This window comes from Corythoichthys intestinalis, chromosome 4 (assembly GCF_030265065.1).
Source record: "Corythoichthys intestinalis isolate RoL2023-P3 chromosome 4, ASM3026506v1, whole genome shotgun sequence".
Lineage (NCBI taxonomy): Eukaryota > Metazoa > Chordata > Actinopteri > Syngnathiformes > Syngnathidae > Corythoichthys > Corythoichthys intestinalis.
This window is the reverse complement of record NC_080398.1, coordinates 15,848,156-15,869,882: the sequence shown is the minus strand read 5'-3', so window position 1 is coordinate 15,869,882 and position 21,727 is coordinate 15,848,156. Positions and strand designations below refer to the sequence as shown.

The 21,727-nt window shown below is 40.6% G+C and overlaps 1 protein-coding gene across 3 annotated transcripts in view; it reads left to right on the top strand.

The window, feature by feature from the left end:
- Positions 1-2,226: 2,226 nt before the first annotated feature.
- Positions 2,227-21,727, top strand: part of chn2 (chimerin 2) — a 56,918-nt gene continuing 37,417 nt past the window's right edge. The window contains exons 1-3 of one of the 3 annotated variants that reach the window (XM_057834518.1): positions 2,227-2,306; positions 2,375-2,576; positions 19,115-19,153. In XM_057834518.1, the coding sequence (XP_057690501.1) occupies positions 2,528-2,576; positions 19,115-19,153 (88 nt within the window). In that variant the 5' untranslated portion in view covers positions 2,227-2,306; positions 2,375-2,527. Of the gene's footprint in view, positions 2,577-17,892; positions 18,155-19,114; positions 19,154-21,727 lie in introns of those variants that run through there. The other 2 variants (XM_057834517.1, XM_057834519.1) reach the window with 2 other exon arrangements.

Below are 21,727 nucleotides of genomic sequence, written 5' to 3'. Positions count from 1 at the left end.
ACTTTATTTCTTCATATATATTTTCTAGGCAAAAGCCAAGTATGTTTCCATTCTATATTTCCGTATAAATTATTCCAATAATAAATTGCTGCAGGTTTGGAAACGATCACCCTTTGAAGAAGTCCTCTCAAACAATGGTTTGAGGCTTCGCAACTTCCACTGCTGGCCAACAGTATTGGCACCCCTGCAATTCTGTCAGATAATGCTCAGTTTCTCCCAGAAAATGATTACAATTACAAATGCTTTGGTAGTAATATCTTTATTTATTTTGCTTACAATGAAATAACACATGAGAGAATGGAAAAAAAAAAAAGAATAAATCATTATCATTTTATACAAGACTCCAAAAATGGACTGGACAAAAGTATTGGCACCCTCAGCCTAATACTTGGTAGCACAACCTTTAGACAAAATAACCGCGAACAACCGCTTCCGGTATCCATTACTGAGTTTCTTACAATGCTCTGCTGGAACTTTAGACCATACTTCATTGGCCAACTGCTCCAGGTCTCTTGAGATTTGAAGGGTGCCTTCTCCAAATTGCCATTTTCAGATCTCTCCACAGGTGTTCTATGGGATTCAGGTCTGAACTCATTGCTGGCCACTTTAGAAGTCGCGAGTGCTTTCTCTCAACCCATTTTCTAGTGCTTTTTGAAGTGTGTTTTGGGTCATTGTCCTGCTGGAAGACCCATGACCTCTGAGGGAGACCCAGCTTTCTCACACTGGGCCCTACATTATGCTGCAAAATTTGTTGGTAGTCTTCAGACTTCATAATGCCATGAACACAGTCAAGCAGTCCAGTGCCAGAGGCAGAGAAGCAACCCAAAAACATCAGGGAACCTCTGCCATGTTTGACTGTAGGAACCGTGTTGTTTTCTTTGAAGGCCTCATTTTTCCCCCCCTGTAAACTCAATGTTGATGTCTTTTCTCAAAAAGCTCTACTTTTGTCTCATCTGACCAGCACATATTCGTCCAAAATGTTTTGGGCTTTCTCAGGTAAGTTTCGGCAAACTCCAGCCTGGCTTTTTTATGTCCCTGGGTCAGAAGTGGGGTCTTCCTGGGTATCCTACCATAGAGTCCCTTTCATTCAGACGCCAACGGATAGTACGGGTTGACACTGTTGTACTCTCGGACTACAGGACAGCTTGAACTTGTTTGGATGTTATTCGAGGTTATTTATCCCACAATCCGCACAAGCTTTTGTTGAAATCCCTCCTCAATTTTTCTTTTCCGTCCACATCTAGGGAGGTTAGTCACATTGCCATGGACTTTACACTGATTGATGACACAGCGCATGGTAGACACAGGTCTTTGGAGATGGACTTGTAGCCTTGAGATTGTCCATGCTTCTTCACAATTTTGCTTCTCAAGTCTTGAGACAGTACTTTGCTCTTCTTTCTTTTCTCCATGCCCAATGTGGTACTCACAAGGACACAGGACAGAGGCTGAGTCAACTTTAATCCATTTTAACTGGCTGCAAGTGTGATTTAGTTATTGCCACCACCTGTTATGTGCTACAGCTAAGTAACAGGTGCTGTTGATTACACAAATTAGAGAAGCATCACACGATTTTTCAAAGGGTGCCAATACTTTTGACTGGCCCATTTTTGAGTTTTGTTTACAATGATAATGATTAGATTTATTTCCCAATCTCTTTTGTGTGTGTTTTTTTTTTTTTTTTTGGGGTTCATTGCAAGCAAAACAAATGAAGATATTACTAACAAAGCATTTGTAATTGCAGTCATTTTCTTGGAGAAATTGAGCATTATCCGACAGAATTGCAGGTGTGCCAATACATTTGGCCAGCAGTGAAATATTTGTATTTGTTGTTAATAAAGTTTAAAATAAATAAATAAATAAATAAATAAATAAATAAAAACTATTGACAAATACTTTTCTTTCACAATTTACAAATACAGTACGAATGAAGTTGCGTCTGTGACGTCATAATATGCATCGATGAGATTATGAAGTAGACACACCAGATGGCACCATTACCCCTCAAACTAATTCTGACTGAATATGACACTGTTTTAGAATTGAATGTATTTACAATCTGCTTAAATATCAATTTCTAGACCATGCCTAAAATTGGTCCATGAAGTCAAGAATTCCATCGGTTTTGTTTTACTTAACATAATCCAATTTGGTCGCTTGGATTTGCTTTAATACGCAGCGAGTCCAACTTTCACTTTAAGAAGGCGCGTCTGCGCTTCTGCGGCTAAAGTGTGTTTATACTGCGAGCCTCCTGGAGGCACATGGAGGCAGGCGGCCGTACGTTGTGTGCATCCACAACCTGTAGACATGTGAGCCTCATTCGGTGGATTGTCTCGCCGCATTTCAAAATCTGCCTTACCTTGGTTTCTTGCACCAGTTTTGAGGCTTCACCGGGTGCGCAGCGAGGGTCGGATCGGCTCATTCACAGAAAAAACGGACCGTGAAATCCGTCAACGGACCTGAGTGACATGGAAGCACCGCCGGGCAGGAGCTGCTGGCTGGAGATGCAGTGAGGGAGAGGAGAGACGGGATGGCAGCCTCCAGTAACTCCAGTCTCTCCGGTTCATCAGTGTCATCAGGTAAGAACAATTGAAATACACCGTCACACGTTTTTGTGTGGTGGTTTCAATGTAGACCATTATAGATTATTGAACACTGTACACTGGAGCACCACTGTCCTCTCTCTGCACATGCATATGTTACATTACATGTTGAATTTGGGTCTCAGGACGTTACTGTCAATCACATCCATAGTTTCCTACTTGCCTTTCCACTTGGTGGTGGGCTTGCAAGGAAGGATCGTGTTTGGCATGTGGAGTCCTCTTTCCATGCATGCGGCGCCAAGCTTGAAAGTTCTGCGGGGTTGTGAAAACCCAAATATGTCACGATACAGTGACACACTGCCTTTTTATATAATCCAATTTGAATTCAGTGGAGTCTTGTTCAGCAGGAACGTGTTTTGAATTTAGAGTCAGTTTGGGAATTATCACATCATTTATTACATTCAGTACAGTAATTCATTTCTTTAATTTTGGTCTGTGTGTTTAACCCTTTATATGCAACTCGTTTAACTCATTGGCTGCCATGGACATCGCTAAATGTCCAATCCATTTTCACTTGGAGTGCTAGCAGCGATTATTTGACTGAGATATGAGCATTCATAGTTATCTTCCCAGTTTAAGTTAATTGGACAGCCATTATTATCAGTGGCAGTCAATGAGTTAACTAGTATGAAAAACAATCAATTTTTGAGCGGTATTAGGGGCAGAGGTGGGGAGAGTAGCCAAAAATTGTACTCAAGTAAGAGTAGCATTATTTCAAAATAATATTAGTAAAAGTAAAAGTAAAAGAAGTCGTCCAAAAAATATACTCAAGTACAAGTAAAAAAGTATTTGGTGAAAAGAATACTCAAGTAATGAGTAACATTGTGAGTAATTGCTTACAAATGTGTTTGATTTTTTTTTTCTCAACAAAGTTATCTATAAGAACTGTTGTTACCATGATACTGTACAATAACCCATTACATAACCACATTAAGCCAAATGAATATATATATATTTTTTTAATCATTGAATTCCGGCGAGAGAGAAAAATGACAGAAATGAAGCATTATTCGTCTAAACAGCATGAGTGCCCGCCGCGTTTGAATAGTGAATACTTCCATAGTTACTATTATGAAATTAATTCATTTTACAATAAAATGTAAAAAAAAAAAAAAAAAAAAAAATCGCCCCTGGGGGTGGGCATGCACCCGGACCTCCCTAGAGGGTCTGTGTTTCCCTTTGTACAGCGATTCTTGTAGGCTGGGCTGAGTCAAAGTTCAGGGCTGCTTTTTAGTCCCAATCCACCCCTGCTTCTGCTGCTCTGTATAATGATTAATAATTTGAAAAAAATGTAATTATAATGAAGACCACTCTTGCAGTGCAGACATCATATTTCGGGTCATATAGTCCACAATATAAACATTTGGTACATAAGTGTTATTATTATTTTAATTACCAAAAATAGTCAAGGGTTAAATAAGCACACAAGACACAAAACCCTATGATATTAAATACAAGATCTAGGCCTCCAATATATGATTATATTTGTGGTTAAAGGTGACGGTGATGTGAAACTGCACTGCATCAAACCTCAATTTAAGGTGGTACAGTGCAGGACCACACAACTTCAAACTATTATCACAATACTAATGTATTGTATTGCCATTTATGGGGATAGTGATTCAATCAATTTTGGGACATTCAGCACTGTCAATGGCAGGCAATGATTTAATAGCCCTATCATCAAGCATTGTTATCCTTGTGGAAATAGAATTTTTAATAACATTCCAGTTTGGAATGTCTTTTTATGTGCAAGTGTGCCTCATATTATAGCTGGTGAGAGTTCAGGTTTGCTTAGGATGAAAAGTACACATTTCTGCTCTCACACTGCTATTTGAAGTGGAGGCCCCAGCCACTAACCAGAGGTGGGTCTGTGTGAGGTAGTGGTTGAAGGAGACTGGTTGCTATGACACAAGGCCCACAAAGCTTATTTTGCCCCAAATATTAAACATATTATGTACATAAGCCAAAAATGTGTTCACTGAATGCCCTATCTATCGCATGGCATAAATTCCAGACCCACCTGAGACTTAAAAATAAGCTCTAAAGTGATCATAATCTGAATATTTAGTTGTATTCATTAAAATGCAAAAACAGATTAATTAAATTGTGAATCATGTCGTTGTTTGCAAACAGTGTGACAATACAAATTACAGAAGGCAGCCACTTGTATATACTGTAGTGTCTGACAATTGCCTTGCTTGCTTTGAGAGGAAACACTTTTCTTTTCGATGGCATTGAGAGAGCTGTCATTACTACTCGGCGTAATTATCAGAGGTTACTAGCTACACTGCCGCCAGGGATGGAGTGGTTGTCACAAGGGTATGATTACTTTCAAGCAGAGCTTTTTGGCAGGCAGACTCAACATTTGAATAATCTCCACCACGAGGCAAAAATCCTGGCTGGTGCTGTTTGCTGACCCAAATAAGGCCGTCTGTTCTGACTGCAAAGGAAGTGTTTTTTGGCTCACTCTGTCTCACCAGCATGTTTTTGAGTATGGGTAAATATAATGCTGCATCTTTTCTAGGTGAACAAAACAGTGCAATGCAACTATGCACACAATTGATACAGTCTTAGGTGAGCTGTAGCTGCCTGTTTATTTCATACAGAAAAAGCCCAAATGTCAAAAACACATGGTTGGCACAGGTACAAACAGGTCCATGTACAATAGCAACAATGCTCCATTTCCCACATGGCTCTCAGGAGATAGATTATGGGATGGAGTAAAGAAAAGAGCATACCCCTGAAATTCAGGATGTGATGACTGCATAGTTTAAGAAGATGGAATGAAAGCTGAATTTCTCTGCTCCACACAGCACATGGTTCGGCTAAATACCACCATTCACCTCAAAAGTCTTTCCACTACTTACGTTTTTATTTTTTGCGAGAATTGTGTGAAAGTGGATTTTGAAGATTACTATGATTTAGCTGCATGTTTTACAATATCGCTAGAGCCATCTAAGTAGGACTGCGCCTCTGAAGCACATTGTTTGCCATCTCTTATCTGCCTCAAGGCAGTTTCGCATCACTAGTTCTCTTTTTTGGACCGGGGTCATCATACACAGATGGTCTCTCCACTACTGACACTCACATACTGTACACAGAGCGTGGCAGCAACAATACCCTTGTTTTTGGCTCTCCTCTTGGTTGGTTAGGTAAAGCTTTTCTACAGCTTGGAAACAGTCACATGACCTTATGAGCTTAGAATTTGATGTGATCTCTGCAAAAACAAAACGTCCATGGTGTGAAGGATAATGCCCAACCTTCCAGCATGACTAGACACATTCCTTTCATTGCATGGCTTATAACAAACATTACATGACATTGTAGCACCGTATTGATTGGTCCTATCTGAGAAACCCTTTTTCATCACATGCTCAGCATTCAAATGCAACAATAAATCATTTGTTGCCCTTTTACTTTTCTACAGGGTAAATCTAGTTTCTTGGAGGAGAATGTACAGTGCCCTCCATAATTATTGGCACCCCTGAAAAAGATGTGTTTTTTTAGCTTCTAATTTAAAAAAAAATTTTTTTTTCAAATAATATGGAACCTTAATGGAAAAAACAGAAAAATCCAACCTTCAATACAAATGCATTCATTCAGTGAGGAAAAATCCCACATAAAGAAAAAATTATTTGACATCAAATAATAATAATAATAATGTGTGTCACAATTATTGGCACCCCTGGTGTTAATACTTTGTACAACCCCCTTTGTCCCAACAAAACAAGGTCTGGGGACTGAGATGGCCATGGGAGGAGCTTGATTTTGTGTCTGGTGAACCATTTCTGTGTAGATTTGGCCATATGTTTAGGGTCATTGTCTTGCTGAAAGACCCAGTGACGACCCATCTTCAGCTTTCGGGCAGAGGGCAACAGATTTTGATTTAAAATGTCCTGGTATTTCAAAGCATTCATGATGCCATGCACCCTAACAAGGTTCCCAGGGCCTTTGGAAGCGAAACAGCCGCACAGCATCACTGACCCACCCCCATACTTCACAGCGGGTATGAGGTGCTTTTCAGCATGCGCATCTTTCGTGGCACGCCAGACCCACTTAGAGTGTTTGTTGCCAAAAAGCTCAATCTTGGTCTCATCTGACCAAAGCACACGGTCCCAGTTGAAGCCTGGGACCGTGTGTATTTTTGTGTGAGATAAAAATATCAGAAGCTGAAAAACACATCTTTTTCAGGGGTGCCAATAATTATGGAGGGCACTGTATAACACCAGAGTGTGATGACAAAATGTTGGACGGTTGATTTATACAATTTTTCGGACTCAGTCTTAAGCCTGAGTTATACTCCCGCGTTGCGGTGGCGGCGCAGCGACTATGGCGTCATTGGACATTCGATAGTTCTGCGGTGAAGGGACGCGTTGCTCTGTAATTCACCGCCAAGCCACTAGAGGGATGTGGTGTTATGTTTGTACGGTTTTGGGGCATGCTTGTTGACTTCCGCTAGTCGGAGAAAAAATAAACAATGCAAGATGGAACTCTTTAAAGTAAATATTCTGCTCATCAACACTGGATAAATATTGAACATACAAATGTTGAGGGGCAGGCGATGCAGAAGACGTTTTCGAGGCGGTCTGGCCGACTTTTGATGCCGCACAGAGAGTTTTAGACTCGGGTGGAGAGAGCTAGCTGTGGTGGCTAGCTTCAAACTGGCGTCGAGCACTGCGTCCAGCATTTTGTCTGAGGTCTGCAAAGCCCACCGGCCCGATTTGTTTGACGTGTTCTACAACCAGCCAGTGGGAAGCCATAGCAGATTTCTGGCGTCTCTGGAACTTCCTAAACTGCGTTGGAAGCCTGGATGTTAACATTATGATAAAAGCACCGAGGCACTCTCAATCAGTGATGATGTAGTGTGTGTGAACTGTCTGTTGTTGAAAATTAAACATCAAAACATTCTTCATATACTTGAAGTGTGACACGTACATAAGTCACAGACTCACAGCAAACATATGTACACAATAAATGATGAAGTGCACCAACCAAAAATACGACATAAAGTGATAAAAAGTTGGCAGTTTTTGGCCGACTGGGTCACCGCTTCGTGTGGCCACTCGATTCCGAACACACACGTCTCAGTGGTTCTTCCATTTTTTTTTTTTTCAATCGCCGACCTTGCCATTTGGCAATCACAATAATGTCTTGATGAGACTTGCTCTTCGATGATACTCCCGTCGGCTTGGTCCATTTTTGCGTGTAGAAAATAATGTTTGATTCTATTCTACAATGGCGGTGATTTCGCGCTAAACCGGAAACAAAAGTCTGAGCGGACCAATCACAGTCTGTTTTCGCCACGTCATACACGTCTACGCGACACGAAGGTTAGAAAATTCGAGAGGCGCGCGTCAGGCTACGGCGCAGGGTCGTAACTCGGGTCTGCCTTGACGGCGCAGGTCTGACGCGGAAGTATAACTCGGCCTTTACTTGGAAAAATGTTTACTGTAGGGGTTTGCATTGCCTCATACCTAGCAATACGCATTGTACCATAATTCAAAGGTCACGATTCGATCCCGATTAATCCCGATACTACACTTGAACACGATTATTGTGAGATTTGTATATCACTTTAGAAAAAACAAATCAAAATGGACATAAAAGCATAGGCTGAATTTGACTTTTGTGGGAAGTGGGTGGCAAAATATATAACAAAGAAATTCCAAATGTCCATCTTGCCTCCTCAGGTGTAGTTTTGTCTAAGCAAAGCAAAGGACTGTCTCTAAGGTGCCAGTCACATAATCTGTTTGGAAAATAATTTTGACCCATTATGGAATACTTTCAAATCAGATTTATTTCCATAGCCCTTTACCCAAACCTGAAAGGTCCTCAAAGTGCTTTACAACAATGATAAATAAAGTTAATGTTGAATAAAAGGCAGGAAAGTATTACACAATGACATTAACTCATTCACTCCTAGCCATTTTCACCGGTGCAACCCCCTTCGCTCCCGGCCGTTTTACTGGATTTTGACTGATTTTGCAAGGCCCACAGAAAATTCTGTTCTACTGCTATATAAAAAATGGAACCCACCAAAAGAAAGATTAGACTCTCTTCTCTCAGCAGGAAAAAAAAAGTTAGTTCATATCTTTTTCCATTCTTTAGAAATCAGCATTAGAAAATAGCTTAGTTTGAGCAATCTTCCAATTTCTGATGAAAAAACAGAGAAATTGAGCTTTTTGTAAAAGCATACATTTCAAACATATTTTTGACTTCACCACAGCTATTTTTTGCTTTAGTGACATCCCAAAGATCTGAATAATGTTTTCCTTCTACAAAATAACATAAACAACAAGACAAATAGAGCTTTTGATAGCAAAGTAACACTTTATTTACACATAACTAAACTATTGAACTGAGAAATGACCCTGTTGTGGCTGCGACAGCCAGGGTAAACTTTTCCCTCATCACTGTAATATTTTGATAGGATGATCTATGTCATCCTAGATCGATTGGTTCGCCTGCGAAGAACATCCTTGTTTGACATGTCATGTCTGGCTGTGCGGGGAATATATGTTTGTTTGATGTGTGTGGCGCAGTGCAAAGTAGTGAGATTAAAGACGTGTGCTACACGGTGTTCACCCACAACGGCCTGATCATTCTAATATTTATAAGTATAACGAATACACAACAATCACCGCCTGTCTCATCAAGATGGATTTTTTTGAGTCTTTCTTTTGGTGAACACTGCCTCGTGGCGGAGTTCGCCTGATGTACTTGTGTGGGGCATGTTGTGTTTCTAGGGGGGAACTGGTTTGGCCGTGTGCATTTCCGGCTGAGTCGCGGGACACTGGAGGGTAGCGGGGGATGCGAGCGGCCGAGCACGGCGGCGCGGGCTCTGCTCAGCGAGCAGCACGGACTCAATAGCATCGTCCGCTGCCCTGGTGGTCCCGGTTGTCCTGCTCGGACTTCCCGCGCCTGGCGTCCTGGTCGTCCATTCAGTCGTCTTCCGCCGGCGCGCCAGCCGTGCAGCCCGGCAGTTCGTTCCGTTGAATCGGGTTGCGGGTCTTACAAAATGCGCTACTGCCATCCAGTGGCCAGTTTTATTGCTTTAAAATGGATTTTCAGAATTGTGCTTTAGAGCTAAGTTACATCAGAACCTAGAGATGTCTCTTGTGAAATAAAACGTAAAAGACGTATAAATACGTCTTTGGGACACTGAAACAATTAAAAATAGAATGTATTTATACGTTTTTTGGAGCAAATGAGTTCAGAAAAAAAAACATTGCAAATGAGTTCAGAAAAAAAAAAAACATTGCCCTTGTAGGATTCGTGTTCATTTCATTCGGTTTTGTTGTTTTATTGCTTTTCAACTTTTATAGAAAACATTTTACCAGCTTGGTCTTTATTTTAAATTAACATATATAGGAAAGTCAATTACATGTAATGACATTTATCGGCCACTGGGGGGGGTTCTGCACCACCTGCCTCCCCTCAATCTCCGCATATGCATAAAAGTACATTTATATCAATTTATTCCTGAAACTTCATCCAGCAACCTGCTTGAGTCCAAACCTGCTTAAATGCAGGATTCTAAATACTCCATGCCTTCGTATTTTTCAGTAAAAGCCCAAATGAGCCCAAATTTCAGACTTCTAATAGGACGAATCCGAGCAAAACGACTGGAAGTACGCCGTTCGCCATTGCTGAGATGTGCCGCCCGCAGCACACAGCCAACAGCAGCTAATGTTACTGTTTTCAGTGACTGACGCTGTGCTGGTATAGGTGTCTAAACACCCCAGTAATGGCGGCCGACCACTAAAGGGCAACGTACACAAATCTTACTCAGAATAGTCTAATGCTGTTGTTACTTCACCAGACTGCAAGGCAATGCCGCTTCACGCACCAACTACTGGACGGGAGTAGAAGTGCAGCCATTGAATTATTTCCATCAAAAACACGTGTAAGGATCGATACAGACAGATTTTGAATCGATACGGGAATTATGTGACGTAATATCGCGATATAGCTCAGAATAGATTTTTTTTAACACCCTTGTGTACAGTATAAGTCGCAATGGTGATTGTTGGGGAAGTTTTATCAGAGACGAAGAAAAAACAAAGGGCTAAATAGACATCTGCTAACATAACATATGAACAGTTATTCAAATAACTATAGCCTAAACAACACAACATGACAACTTGTTTACCAAACTCTCGATTTCACTCCAAATCACAACCAAATCCATTTAAAGTCTTCATCTTTAATATCACCTCTGAACAATTTACAGTATATATACTGTATATATATGTAAGTACTACTCAGAAAAGGTTGTAGTAGTACTGCAATTTATTTAAAAGGTAAATTCGACATATTAAACGAAAGAATAAAATGCAAATTAATATATTTCTGGCACAACATAATTTGTTGGTTTCATCTTTTTTTATTAAATTGCCAAAAACTACTTTTACTTGATATTTTAATTTTTGGGATAGTACTATGTAGTTGCACCTGAGCAAAAGTTGCAGGCCTAGCAAAACTATGAAAAGAAGTGCAATTCATTGTTCAGAAAATACGGAAGGCCTACCTATTTTTGTAGTAGTATATTGCCTAGATAGTCTTTAATGTCAAGTCTAATATGATGAACATTTTCAATTTGACATCAATTGATTTTGTTGATTGCATGGAATCTCATGTTGATTAACACGTGAAGGCAATTGAGTCCAAATGAAGTGCACTACTTGCCTGCAACCAGCAAAAGTGCTGCATATTCACTCCAAGCTAGAGGACTGAAGAACAAAATGACATCAACCACTGGAGGTTGAGTTACGTCCCCAAAGACCTTGCTAGGCGCAATTCGTCTGAGCAAGAATTCATCTATTTAAAAGACACAGACTTTGAAAAAGGAATGTTGAGACCATTCAGTAGGAGGGTATTCCATCTCTTTAGAAATCATATTTTTTATTTTTTCATTTCATCATTGATTTTCAGGATTTATGAATGAATTTTAGTTAGATTGCATTGAGCAGCAGCCAGGATAGATGTGTATGCAGCCGATTTTTTGGTGTTGGCCTTCATCAATTTGTATTTTAGTTTGAACACTTCATTATACGTTTTGCCCTCCACGTCTGCCAACTCCCATCATACTCTGACTGATGAAGGTCAGTATTCTTGAAATTCAATTCCAATAAAACGCAAACATCAAGGACACACCATCCCATCAAGGCCAGTGTGAAAAAGTCACTGTTTTGTTAGCTCTGCAATGTCGATGAATTTAGAGAGGTTTGTGGGTGAGCAATGCTGTGGCCTAAGTTGTGTTTGTGAATTGGCTGTAACACTTCTGACTGACTGAGCACGAACAAACTAAAAGTCATTGATCCAAGACCAAAGCATTTGCGCTGGTATGAATGTGTTTGTCATGTAGTGCACTCGCAATAACATCATGCTGGCTTCATCAAGGTCCTCATAACAACAGCACCAGGGGTCACATGTGTAATGTAATGAGATATAGATATATTGGATGCACGTGTGATGGTTGACAAAATGTCACAAGTCATTATTGACTCCATATCATTAGCCTTGCCGAAGGTCTTCCGCTCTCCGAGGACGAGTCCGGCTACTAGTTTTCACGAGTTGGTGAATGTTTGCCACACATTTTGCTGCAATTCCAAATCTGAATTCCTTGTAAAAGATGTTTCAATGCCAAAGATGTAACAGCCAATACAAAATACATATACGGTAAGCAACACCCCAATTAAATAAACACTTAACACGTACTCACTTGTACGTTGTTTGATTACAATACTGAAATACATTTATTTACAATTCTTCTTTTTTTTCCCACTTGTATTTATTCCGTGACAATGTGATTTTTCCTTGAGAATCGCACCATGTTTTTATGGTTTATAGAAAAATGTGGAGCATCAAATCCCACTACAGCGTTGCAGTTTTTCTGTTACTACACTTAGTTGTGCGATGCTCAGTAGTTTATTGTGTAGCAAAAAGTATCCAACCGTCATTTTTTTCCTCTTGATTGTCCACTGCAGTTTTATTAGGCCTAATTTATAGTCGAATGTCTTTTGAACGCAAGAAAAAAAAAATACAGCAAATTCAACGAACAAGAAAGGGGCCTCGATTAAAATTTTGCAGATTAACAGGAAACAATATAATCTATTTTGAATTTATTCACTCCCAGCCATCATGTCATAAGACATCCCCTTCTTTCATGTGGCACAGAATATTATGTTCTAAGGCTACGCGAACACAGAATTTACCAAAAGAAAGATTAGATTCCCAACTTTCATCATGAAACAAATGGTTTGTTTCTACTCTTTTTCGTTCTTTATTTAGGAGTAGTTTAAACTACAGTGGTATGAAAATATATCTGAACCTTTTGGAATTTCTCAACTTTCTGCATAAAATCACCATCAAATGTAATCTCATTTTTGTCACAATCCCACAGATGAAAAAACGGTGTCTGTTTTAACTACCGTAATTTCCCGAATATAACGCGCACTTTTTTCCCCCAAAATCAACTTGTAAAATCATGGTGCACATTATTAACGAGTACATGGATGGAGACAGAAATATATATACAGTATATTACATATATATAAATCGATTTTTTTATTGACACGGCCACGTTGTGTTGAAGAAACGTATGCGGCGACCCGTTGCCAACCATTACGGTACGTGACGTCACCATTTTGTTTCGGTAATACTTCACTCTAATCGGCCGAATGATTTCGTCTGTGTTAAATTCTGCTTTTTTCACTCTTCATAAAGCACAGAATTTAGTTTTTTGAACTCATTTGAGTCGACGTTTATTGCAGCTCCGCAACTCGGACCATAACAAACGTGAGCACACACACTTCCTGTGTCCGTCAACTATATCGGTCCCTCGGGAAACGCAAACCCAAATAACAATAGTTCCTATTGTTACTGTCGTGTTGGCAGCGATGAGCTCTCACGGATTTCCGACTTACTTTCTCACTTTCATTTTACTGTATCAATCCATGGGACAAACATTTATTCATCATGATGAAATGAGCAAGTTATACAGCAGCCTTTAAAAGAAAAGTCACATCTGTTTTATTTTCTCCTAGATTCTGGTAAGTTGGAGAAGTTGTCAAATCATATTATTACCGTAAATATTGTCAGTTTATGGTAATGTTTTGAACTACCAATGTGCTATGCTTGTGCTGTGTTTCACCAGTCAGTAAAATGACATTTCTGTATCTGTACACGAGCTCTGTTTTCTTGTATTCTTCTATTTATTGGTGCTAAAATTAGGGTGCGCGTTATAAACGGGTACAATAATTTCCCCTAGATTTTACAAGTAAATTTGGGGTGCGCATTATACACGGGTGCGCCTTATATTCGGGAAATTACGGTAAAACCACCGAAACATTTACTGTATAGGTTTTCACATTTTAATGACGATTGTATGAAATCAATGGCACAAGGGGGAAAAACAAGTAAGTGAACCATCACATTTAATATTTTGTGCCCCCCTTCTCTAAAAAACTCCTGACTCCAGATTCCCGGGCATGAATCACTGTCTTTACGTCATGCCACAGCATCTCAATGGGGTTCAAGTCTGGACTTTGACTTGGCCACTCCAGAATGTGTATTTTGTTCTTCTGAAGCCATTCTGAAGTGGCTTTACTTCCGTGTTTTGGATCATTGTCTTGTTGCAGCATCCATCCTCTTTTTAGCTTCAACTGTCTGACAGACGGTCTCAGGTTTTCCTGCAAAACGTTTGAATTTATTCTTTCATTAATGATTGCAAGTTGTCCAGGCCCTGAGGCAGCGAAACAGCCCCAAATCATGATGCTCCCTCCACCATGCTTCACGGTGGGGATGAGGTGTTGATGTTGGTGAGTTGTTCCATTTTTACTCCACATATGACATTGTGTGTTACTTCCAAACAATTCAACTTTGGTTTCATCAGTCTACAGAATGTTTTGCGAAAACATCTATGGAGTTTCAAAGTGTCTTTTGCAAACATTAAACAAGCAACATTGTTTTTTTAGACAACAGCAGTGGCTTCCTCTGTGGAGTTCTCCCATGAACACAATTCTTGGCCATAGTTTTACATATAGTTGATGTGTGCAGACATATTGGACTGTGCCAGTGATTCCTGTAAGTCTTTAGCAGACACTCTAGGGTTCTTTTTTTTTTTTTTTTTTTTTTAAACCTCTCTGAGTATTCTGCGCTGAACTCTTGGCATCATCTTTGGTGGATGGCCACTCCTTGGGAGGGAAGCAACAGTGCCAAATTCTCTCCATTTGTAGACAACTTCTCTGACTGTCGATTGATAAACATCCAGACTTTTAGAGATGGTTTTGTATCCTTTCTCAGCATTATACAAATCCAAAAATTCTTGATCGCAGGTTCTCAGACAGCTCTTTTGACTGAGCCATGGTGCACATTAGACAATGCTTCTATCAAGACCATTCTTACCAGATGTGTTTTTGATAGTGGGCACGATAGCTTTAAACCACTCATCAGTGATTGGGCACACACCTGACTTAAATTGTTTGTTAAAATTGGATTCAATTGCTCTTAAAGTCTCCTTAGACAGAGGGTTCACTTACTTATTTCCCCCTCTCCTGTCATTGTTTGCATGCTATCCTCATTAAAATATGAAAACCTATAATGTTTGGGTGGTTTTAGTTAAAGCTGACACTGTTTTTACCTCAGTGTGATTTTGACAAAGATCAGATCACATTTGATGGTGATTTTATGCAGAAATGTGAGAAATTCCAAAAGGTTCAGATAATTTTTCATACCACTGTAGTTTAAACTACTCCTAAATAAAGAACGAAAACAGAAACAGAACGATATTGGGGGGGAAAAAACCTATCATTGCGATTTTGGGGGGGTTTGCCATATATTGAGATATTAAAAGTAGAACAATTTTTACCAGATAACCTAAACAGCTCTGTTTGGGATAGGCCTGAATGATATTACAAAAACATTAACATTGCAATATACAGTATTTTGCCAAGACACACTTACTTTTTGCACTGGTTGCACCATTTTTTTTCTTATGTAGGACCAGCACAAAATGTAGGTGCACCCCCATTTTTCACTGCATCACCTTTAATGCCATACTTTTAATCGCTCTCCATAACATTCATATAATCGCTTTATTCATTCATCTTTTCAACTGCTTATCCTCACGAGGGTCTTAGGGGTGCTGGAGCTTATCACAGCTAACTCCAGGCAGAAGGCGGGGTACACCCTGAACAGATTGCCGGCCAGTCGCAGGGCACATATAGACATACAAACATTCACACACACACTAACACCTACAGACATTTTGGAATGTTCAATCAGCATGCCATGCATGATTTTTGGGGATGTGGCAGGAAGCTGGAGAAAACCTGCGCAGGCATGAGAAGAACATGCAAACTTCACACAGGAAGGCCGGACCTGCAATTGCCCCTACAATCACAGAACTGTGAGGTGGACGTGCTAACACTGTCCCACCGTGCCGTCTTTATAATGTGAATTATTTTTAAACAAGAATAACTTAGAAAAATGTTTATCTTTATTAAATGCTTCATAGCTCACGCTGCCGAAAACAGCGTCTCTCTTACACAGCGAATTAGTTGGCACAGCACACATCGGACTGGGCTATAAGTTTAACAATAATTAACTCATTTGTGCTTTTAATTGTAGCGCTACCGAAGCTTCTCAGACCAGATCAAAGCTACAAACCTGTCAGTCATCATTAACATTAAGTACCAAACGCAAGCTGCACTGGTGAAAAGAAAAAACAGTTTGGTAGCACTGCTTAGCAGGAGGAAGGGTGAGAGGCTGTAGGAGCATAAAGCAGAAAAACATGATTTTTTTTTTTTTTTTTTTTCAAAATAAAACCCGATCCTTTTCACCCGATTCCGATCCTCCGAAAAATGGCACGATCAGCCTAATTTCCGATCACGTGATCGGATCGGGGGCATCCGTGATTTATATAATGCCCTTTAATCCAGGTTTGCTGTATATAAAAGGGATCCAGCATCTCCACACTTGCTGCTTTTATGAAGTAAAACAAAACATGTAAAATCAAATCAAATCAAATTTATTTATATAGCCCTTTATAAAACCCGAAAGGTCCCCAAAGTGCTTTACAACAAAGACAAACATGGCACATAGTAAATAAAAGGCAGGAAAGTATTATACAATGACATTAGGAAGAAAAAAAGAAAAAAGAAACGAAACAACGCATCACGATTAAAGTCAGACAGCAAATAAAACAATAAAACAGATAAAATCCAAAAACATTAAAAACCCTAAAGAAATACAACCAGGCTAAACTAATCTTGGGGAAAGGCGAGTCTGAAAAGGTGTGTCTTTAAACAAGATTTTAAAAGGCCCAAATTTGTAGTGGTGCGGATTTCAGGGGGAAGACTATTCCATAACCTGGGTGCAGCAACCGCAAAAGATCGGTCTCCCCACTGTTTGAGTTTGGACCTCGGGACTTGCAAATGAAGTTGGCCGGTAGAGCGAAGAGTCCTGCCAGAGTTACGGATGGTTAAAATGTCTGATAAGTAAGAAAGAGCCTGGCCATTAATAGAATTAAAAACAAACAGTAAAAGTTTAAAATCAATTCTAAAATGGACTGGAAGCCAGTGGAGCGATGATAGCACGGGGGTAATATGTTCACGTCTAGGTGTATCTGTTAAAAATCGAGCAGCAGCATTTTGAACAAGTTGAAGACGAGAAATTGAGGACTTGGGGAGACCAACATAAAGTGCGTTGCACTTGCGTTGCGTGCGTTATCTAAAACATAAATAAATAAACAACAAAACAATTGCACATCTTGCTATGTGACTATTGCGCATGCGCACATTTCAACAGCAATGTTCAAACGATATATGGGGCAGGCCTAGTTTAAACAAAATTGTTTACACGTCTTTGGTAGTGAATGAGTTACAAACAGGAAATATTTCACACTATGTTAATTAAATAACAGTTTCACCTTTGTATTTTATCCACTGAAGCAAGTTCCCTTTGATATCTTTTGTTTATGTATTTATTTATTTTGCTTTGTTTGTTGTATGTCAAATTGTAGCTTTTGCACTTTTTAAAATACGTTTCTAAACCTCAGGTCATAAAATGTTCTGAATGCATGTCCAGTATGGTATCTGGGCTTCATTCATCACATATGTTTTGTTACTTGAGTAAACATAAATTATTTTAATGAGTGTCTTCATTAAAGAACTCTGGGCAATGTGTCTAATTGCTTTCTCTTTGCGGGTGCCTCTAAATGTGTCATCAGGCACTTACACGGAAAATCCTTTTGATGTTTTACGAACATTTGCATCATCTATGCATGTTTGCTTCTGTTTTCCTTCGTACATCTGTGTGTGCTTGTCTGTTTAGGCGTTTTGGTGTGATCCTATGCTGATTATAAGAAGAAACTAGGTTCAAAGGATTTCATTAAAAGGAGTATTTGGCAGGCAACCAGATGAAATCAGATTCTTTGAACAAGCTGCAGGGAAATAAATCTTTTAGACTGCACTGCAAAGCCCAGCGACACAGCCTCAGCGGACAATATTCTCGACTAGTCTGCAACATATCTGCAAACACAACCTAATGTCAGTACTTTTCATTGTTTGGATAATTTTTATCCCCTATAATCTGCATGGGGACCTGACTCAATAATATTTGATCTGACTTCCTTGCAATCATAAAACTAAATGAAGATAATCCATCATGTTTTCACAATTCTACTACTATGAAAAACTGCTATTTTCTTTTGTTTTGTGCCATATTGTGGTGGTGCTGCACCTTCATAAATTAATACATAAAAGAGCTCAAGATAGAGCTGGTGAAGCAGTTAGATATCGATAATATTTTACAAGCTGTTCTACAGTAGCCATATCCAACAAGTACTTACTGGTTGAGACCTTATGAATCCCCTCCAGCGCTCAGGTGTGATTCATTTCACCACCTTGGGCCTGAAGGGTGTGGATGGCAAAAGAATGCATGTCCCCAGGATTGATATGATTCATTATGCGAATAGTAAATATTACTGTAACTGATCCGTATTATCTATCAACGAGGGTGTGTTAAACCTTAATGAGTGGGAGAACATTGTTGGCAATTAAGTGCATATTCTTATAAGTTTTTGCTTTTCCCACAGCAACTATAATAAATTAGGTCAATGATACTTATCGGCTTAATGATTCTCAAACAGTAGTACAATACTATTACGATGACTAATACATAAGGGAATCAGTGCAAAAGTTCAGCTCTACTATGTTTCAGTATTTTGTTGTGGATCATGATAGTGATACGTTTTTAATGCAGTGCTTGGTGTAAAAAAAAATATGTTACACTAATTTGACGTAATTGAATTGAATTCCCACATAATAGCAAACAGCAAATGTTGTGTACCCTGCAGGCGGGTGCCATAGATCCAGTGTGATTTGGAACGATGTTCAACAAAGCCAGCAGACGTGTATTGATTGTCCTTGAGGCAGAAATGCTGATTATATGTTTACACTGTTTACAATGGCATACTGACCTGCTTCCACATTTTGCGTTTTTTACAGACCCTGAGGATTACCAACCACCAATATGGAAGTCCTACTGTGAGTATAATGATTAACAATAAATTTTCTCTTGGTGTAACAAACGTATTTGTGACTTGGAAATCACGCACGCTATTCTGATACTGTATACAGTATATCCAAACTATAGCTAATATAGCATTTGGCCCGCAGCAAAATATGAAAATATAATTGAATATGACCCAAACAAGAGGCTTAAATTCAGCCTACATTCCGTGGCACTATTCAGCTTTAACAGTAGATAGAGCTCGTCACTCACACAGTGCCTCTCTATCAGCTCAGGAGTCAAAACCTGACATGTTGAAATCAATGGAGAAAAGAGTAGAATTTCAGTATTTTGTTTCACATAGATAAACTTGGTTTTAATTTTCTTTCTTCTTTTCTGATCTTTGTTCTGTGAAGTTTGTTTCAGTAGTGTAAATATAAATATATATATACTGTATATTGCATAGTGACATGGCAAGGGTCTCCTTGGGTTGCAAGCAACTTCAACTTTTTTTGCACTTATGAATACACATTAAATAAATAAATAAATGTATAAGGCCACACAAAAAGAAAAATAAAGTTGTCTGACAGTATATGTATATTAAAAAAGTTAATAGAAAAACATTTAATAGTCCCAAGAGTGAGCTTCCGTAGCTGGGGGTCAGACTGCCAAGGCCCCCGCCTTTGGCTGCCGCCCAACTCACTACGCACCCGACCCATTTGGTCTCTCCCACAAGTGGTCTGTGCCCGACCGGGCCCTATGGATACAGGCCCGGCCACCAGATGGTCTCCTTTGAGCCCCACCTCCAGGCCTGGCTCCAGAGGAGGGCCCCAGTTACCGATGTCTGGTCAAGGGAAAATTGAGCCCATTTGTCTTTGTCATCATAAGGAGTCTTTTGAGCCATGCTTTGTCTGGTCCTTCACCTATGACCTGTTTAAGCATATACATTACGCCCCTGACAACATAGCTCCTTGGATCATTGGGACACATAAGCCCCTCCACCACGAGGTGATGACTCACAAAGGAGTAGTAATAGTAGTAGAGGTGTTCCGGGCATGTCCCACCGGGGGGAGGCCCCAGGGATGACACAGGACACGCTGGTGAGACTATGGCTGGCCCGGTAACGCCTTGGGACTCCGAGGGAGGTGGTGGTTGAAGTGGCTGGGGAAAAGGGAAGTCTGGGCTTTCCTGCTAAAGCTGCTTCCCCCACGACCCGATCCCGGATTACGTGATAGATAATGGATGGATGTAACAGTTAAATGTCACTTTTCACGAAATACTCGGAGTCTAATGTCAGGTTGTCACAGCAGAGTGAGTGGAGCCCAAAAGGGGTTTGCTACTGCGGCGTCATTTCAAATGGCCAATTCTTGTCGATTCTATGGATTACATTTTGATAGCCCTCGGGCGCCCCTTTATTGCCCGGGGCCTAGGGTGTCCCAGGCCCCCTATATAAAATCACATATTAACAGATTCGGGCTCGCACACCCCTTCATTGTATTCCACTTGCTAAAAGAACCGAGCACACGAAATTTCACTCCCATAGCTGGTTCCTAAGGCTTCCCTCATTGACATTCCTACTGGACTGGCAGTGGTTAACGTGTCGGTCTCGCACTCTTCTGACTAATGATCGCCTCTCTCCCAGACCGATTGTCTACCTTGCACAATTCACATTGGACAAGGTGTTACATGCACTGGTGCAATACAACTGAAGTGCAATACAACTGGATAGTAACAATACAACTGAAGACAGGGAAGTGACAGCTGCACTACTGGAAGCTGGCCTTGTCAGCCGTGGGGAATTGGCGGCGGTGATGTTCGACGACCTGAAAGATGAGCTGCCGCTCGTTTTCGTCCTTCATCAGGCACTGGTTGAAGTTGGTCACCAGCTTCACCGCTCGCTCGGCAACATCATTCACCGACTTCAGCTCGGACACGACAACTGGAACTTCCCGCAGATCCGCGACTGTAGCTGGGAGAGGCAGTTTCAGGCAGTGGAACAGGTTCTGCGACCTCCGGGTGATGAAGTCGCCCAGGTCAGCCCTCTTGAGTGTAAGGGTCCTCCTTCCTTCCAGCCGCCGCAGTTCCTTCCCTTTCTCCTGAGCCTCGTAGAGGTTGTGCAGCATCTTGGCCTTCTCCTCTTCCTCGGTCTTCATTGAAAACATCGCCAGGGGGGCCAAGTCCTCGCTAAAGTAACAGAGATGCCCACGGAACTTCTTAAGGGCAGCCGAGCCGACTTCACTGTCAACAGCTGTGTATCTGTCCAGCTCCTCGCACATCTCCAGGTCATTGACAGGTGCATCGACGGTCACTGGAGCTTCGAACCACCGCTTGAGGTAGACCGTCACTGCGAACACGTTGATCTTGCGCAGAGCTCTTGCTTCATGTGGAGTGAGTTGGAACTGCTTCCGGAAGATGTAGATTTTCAGCGAGTAGATGCCTTTGGCCATCCATCGAACCCGGTGGTACGCCCCAGGCCAGTTGAAGCGGAAAACTTCTGTCCCGGGGCCCGTTAGGAAGAAGCGGGCGAGGAGGAGGAACTCGCGGTAGTCGTCCCTGTGGTGGGTGGTCTCCAGCTGGCTGTCGATAAACCCGACGACTTCGTCCTTCTT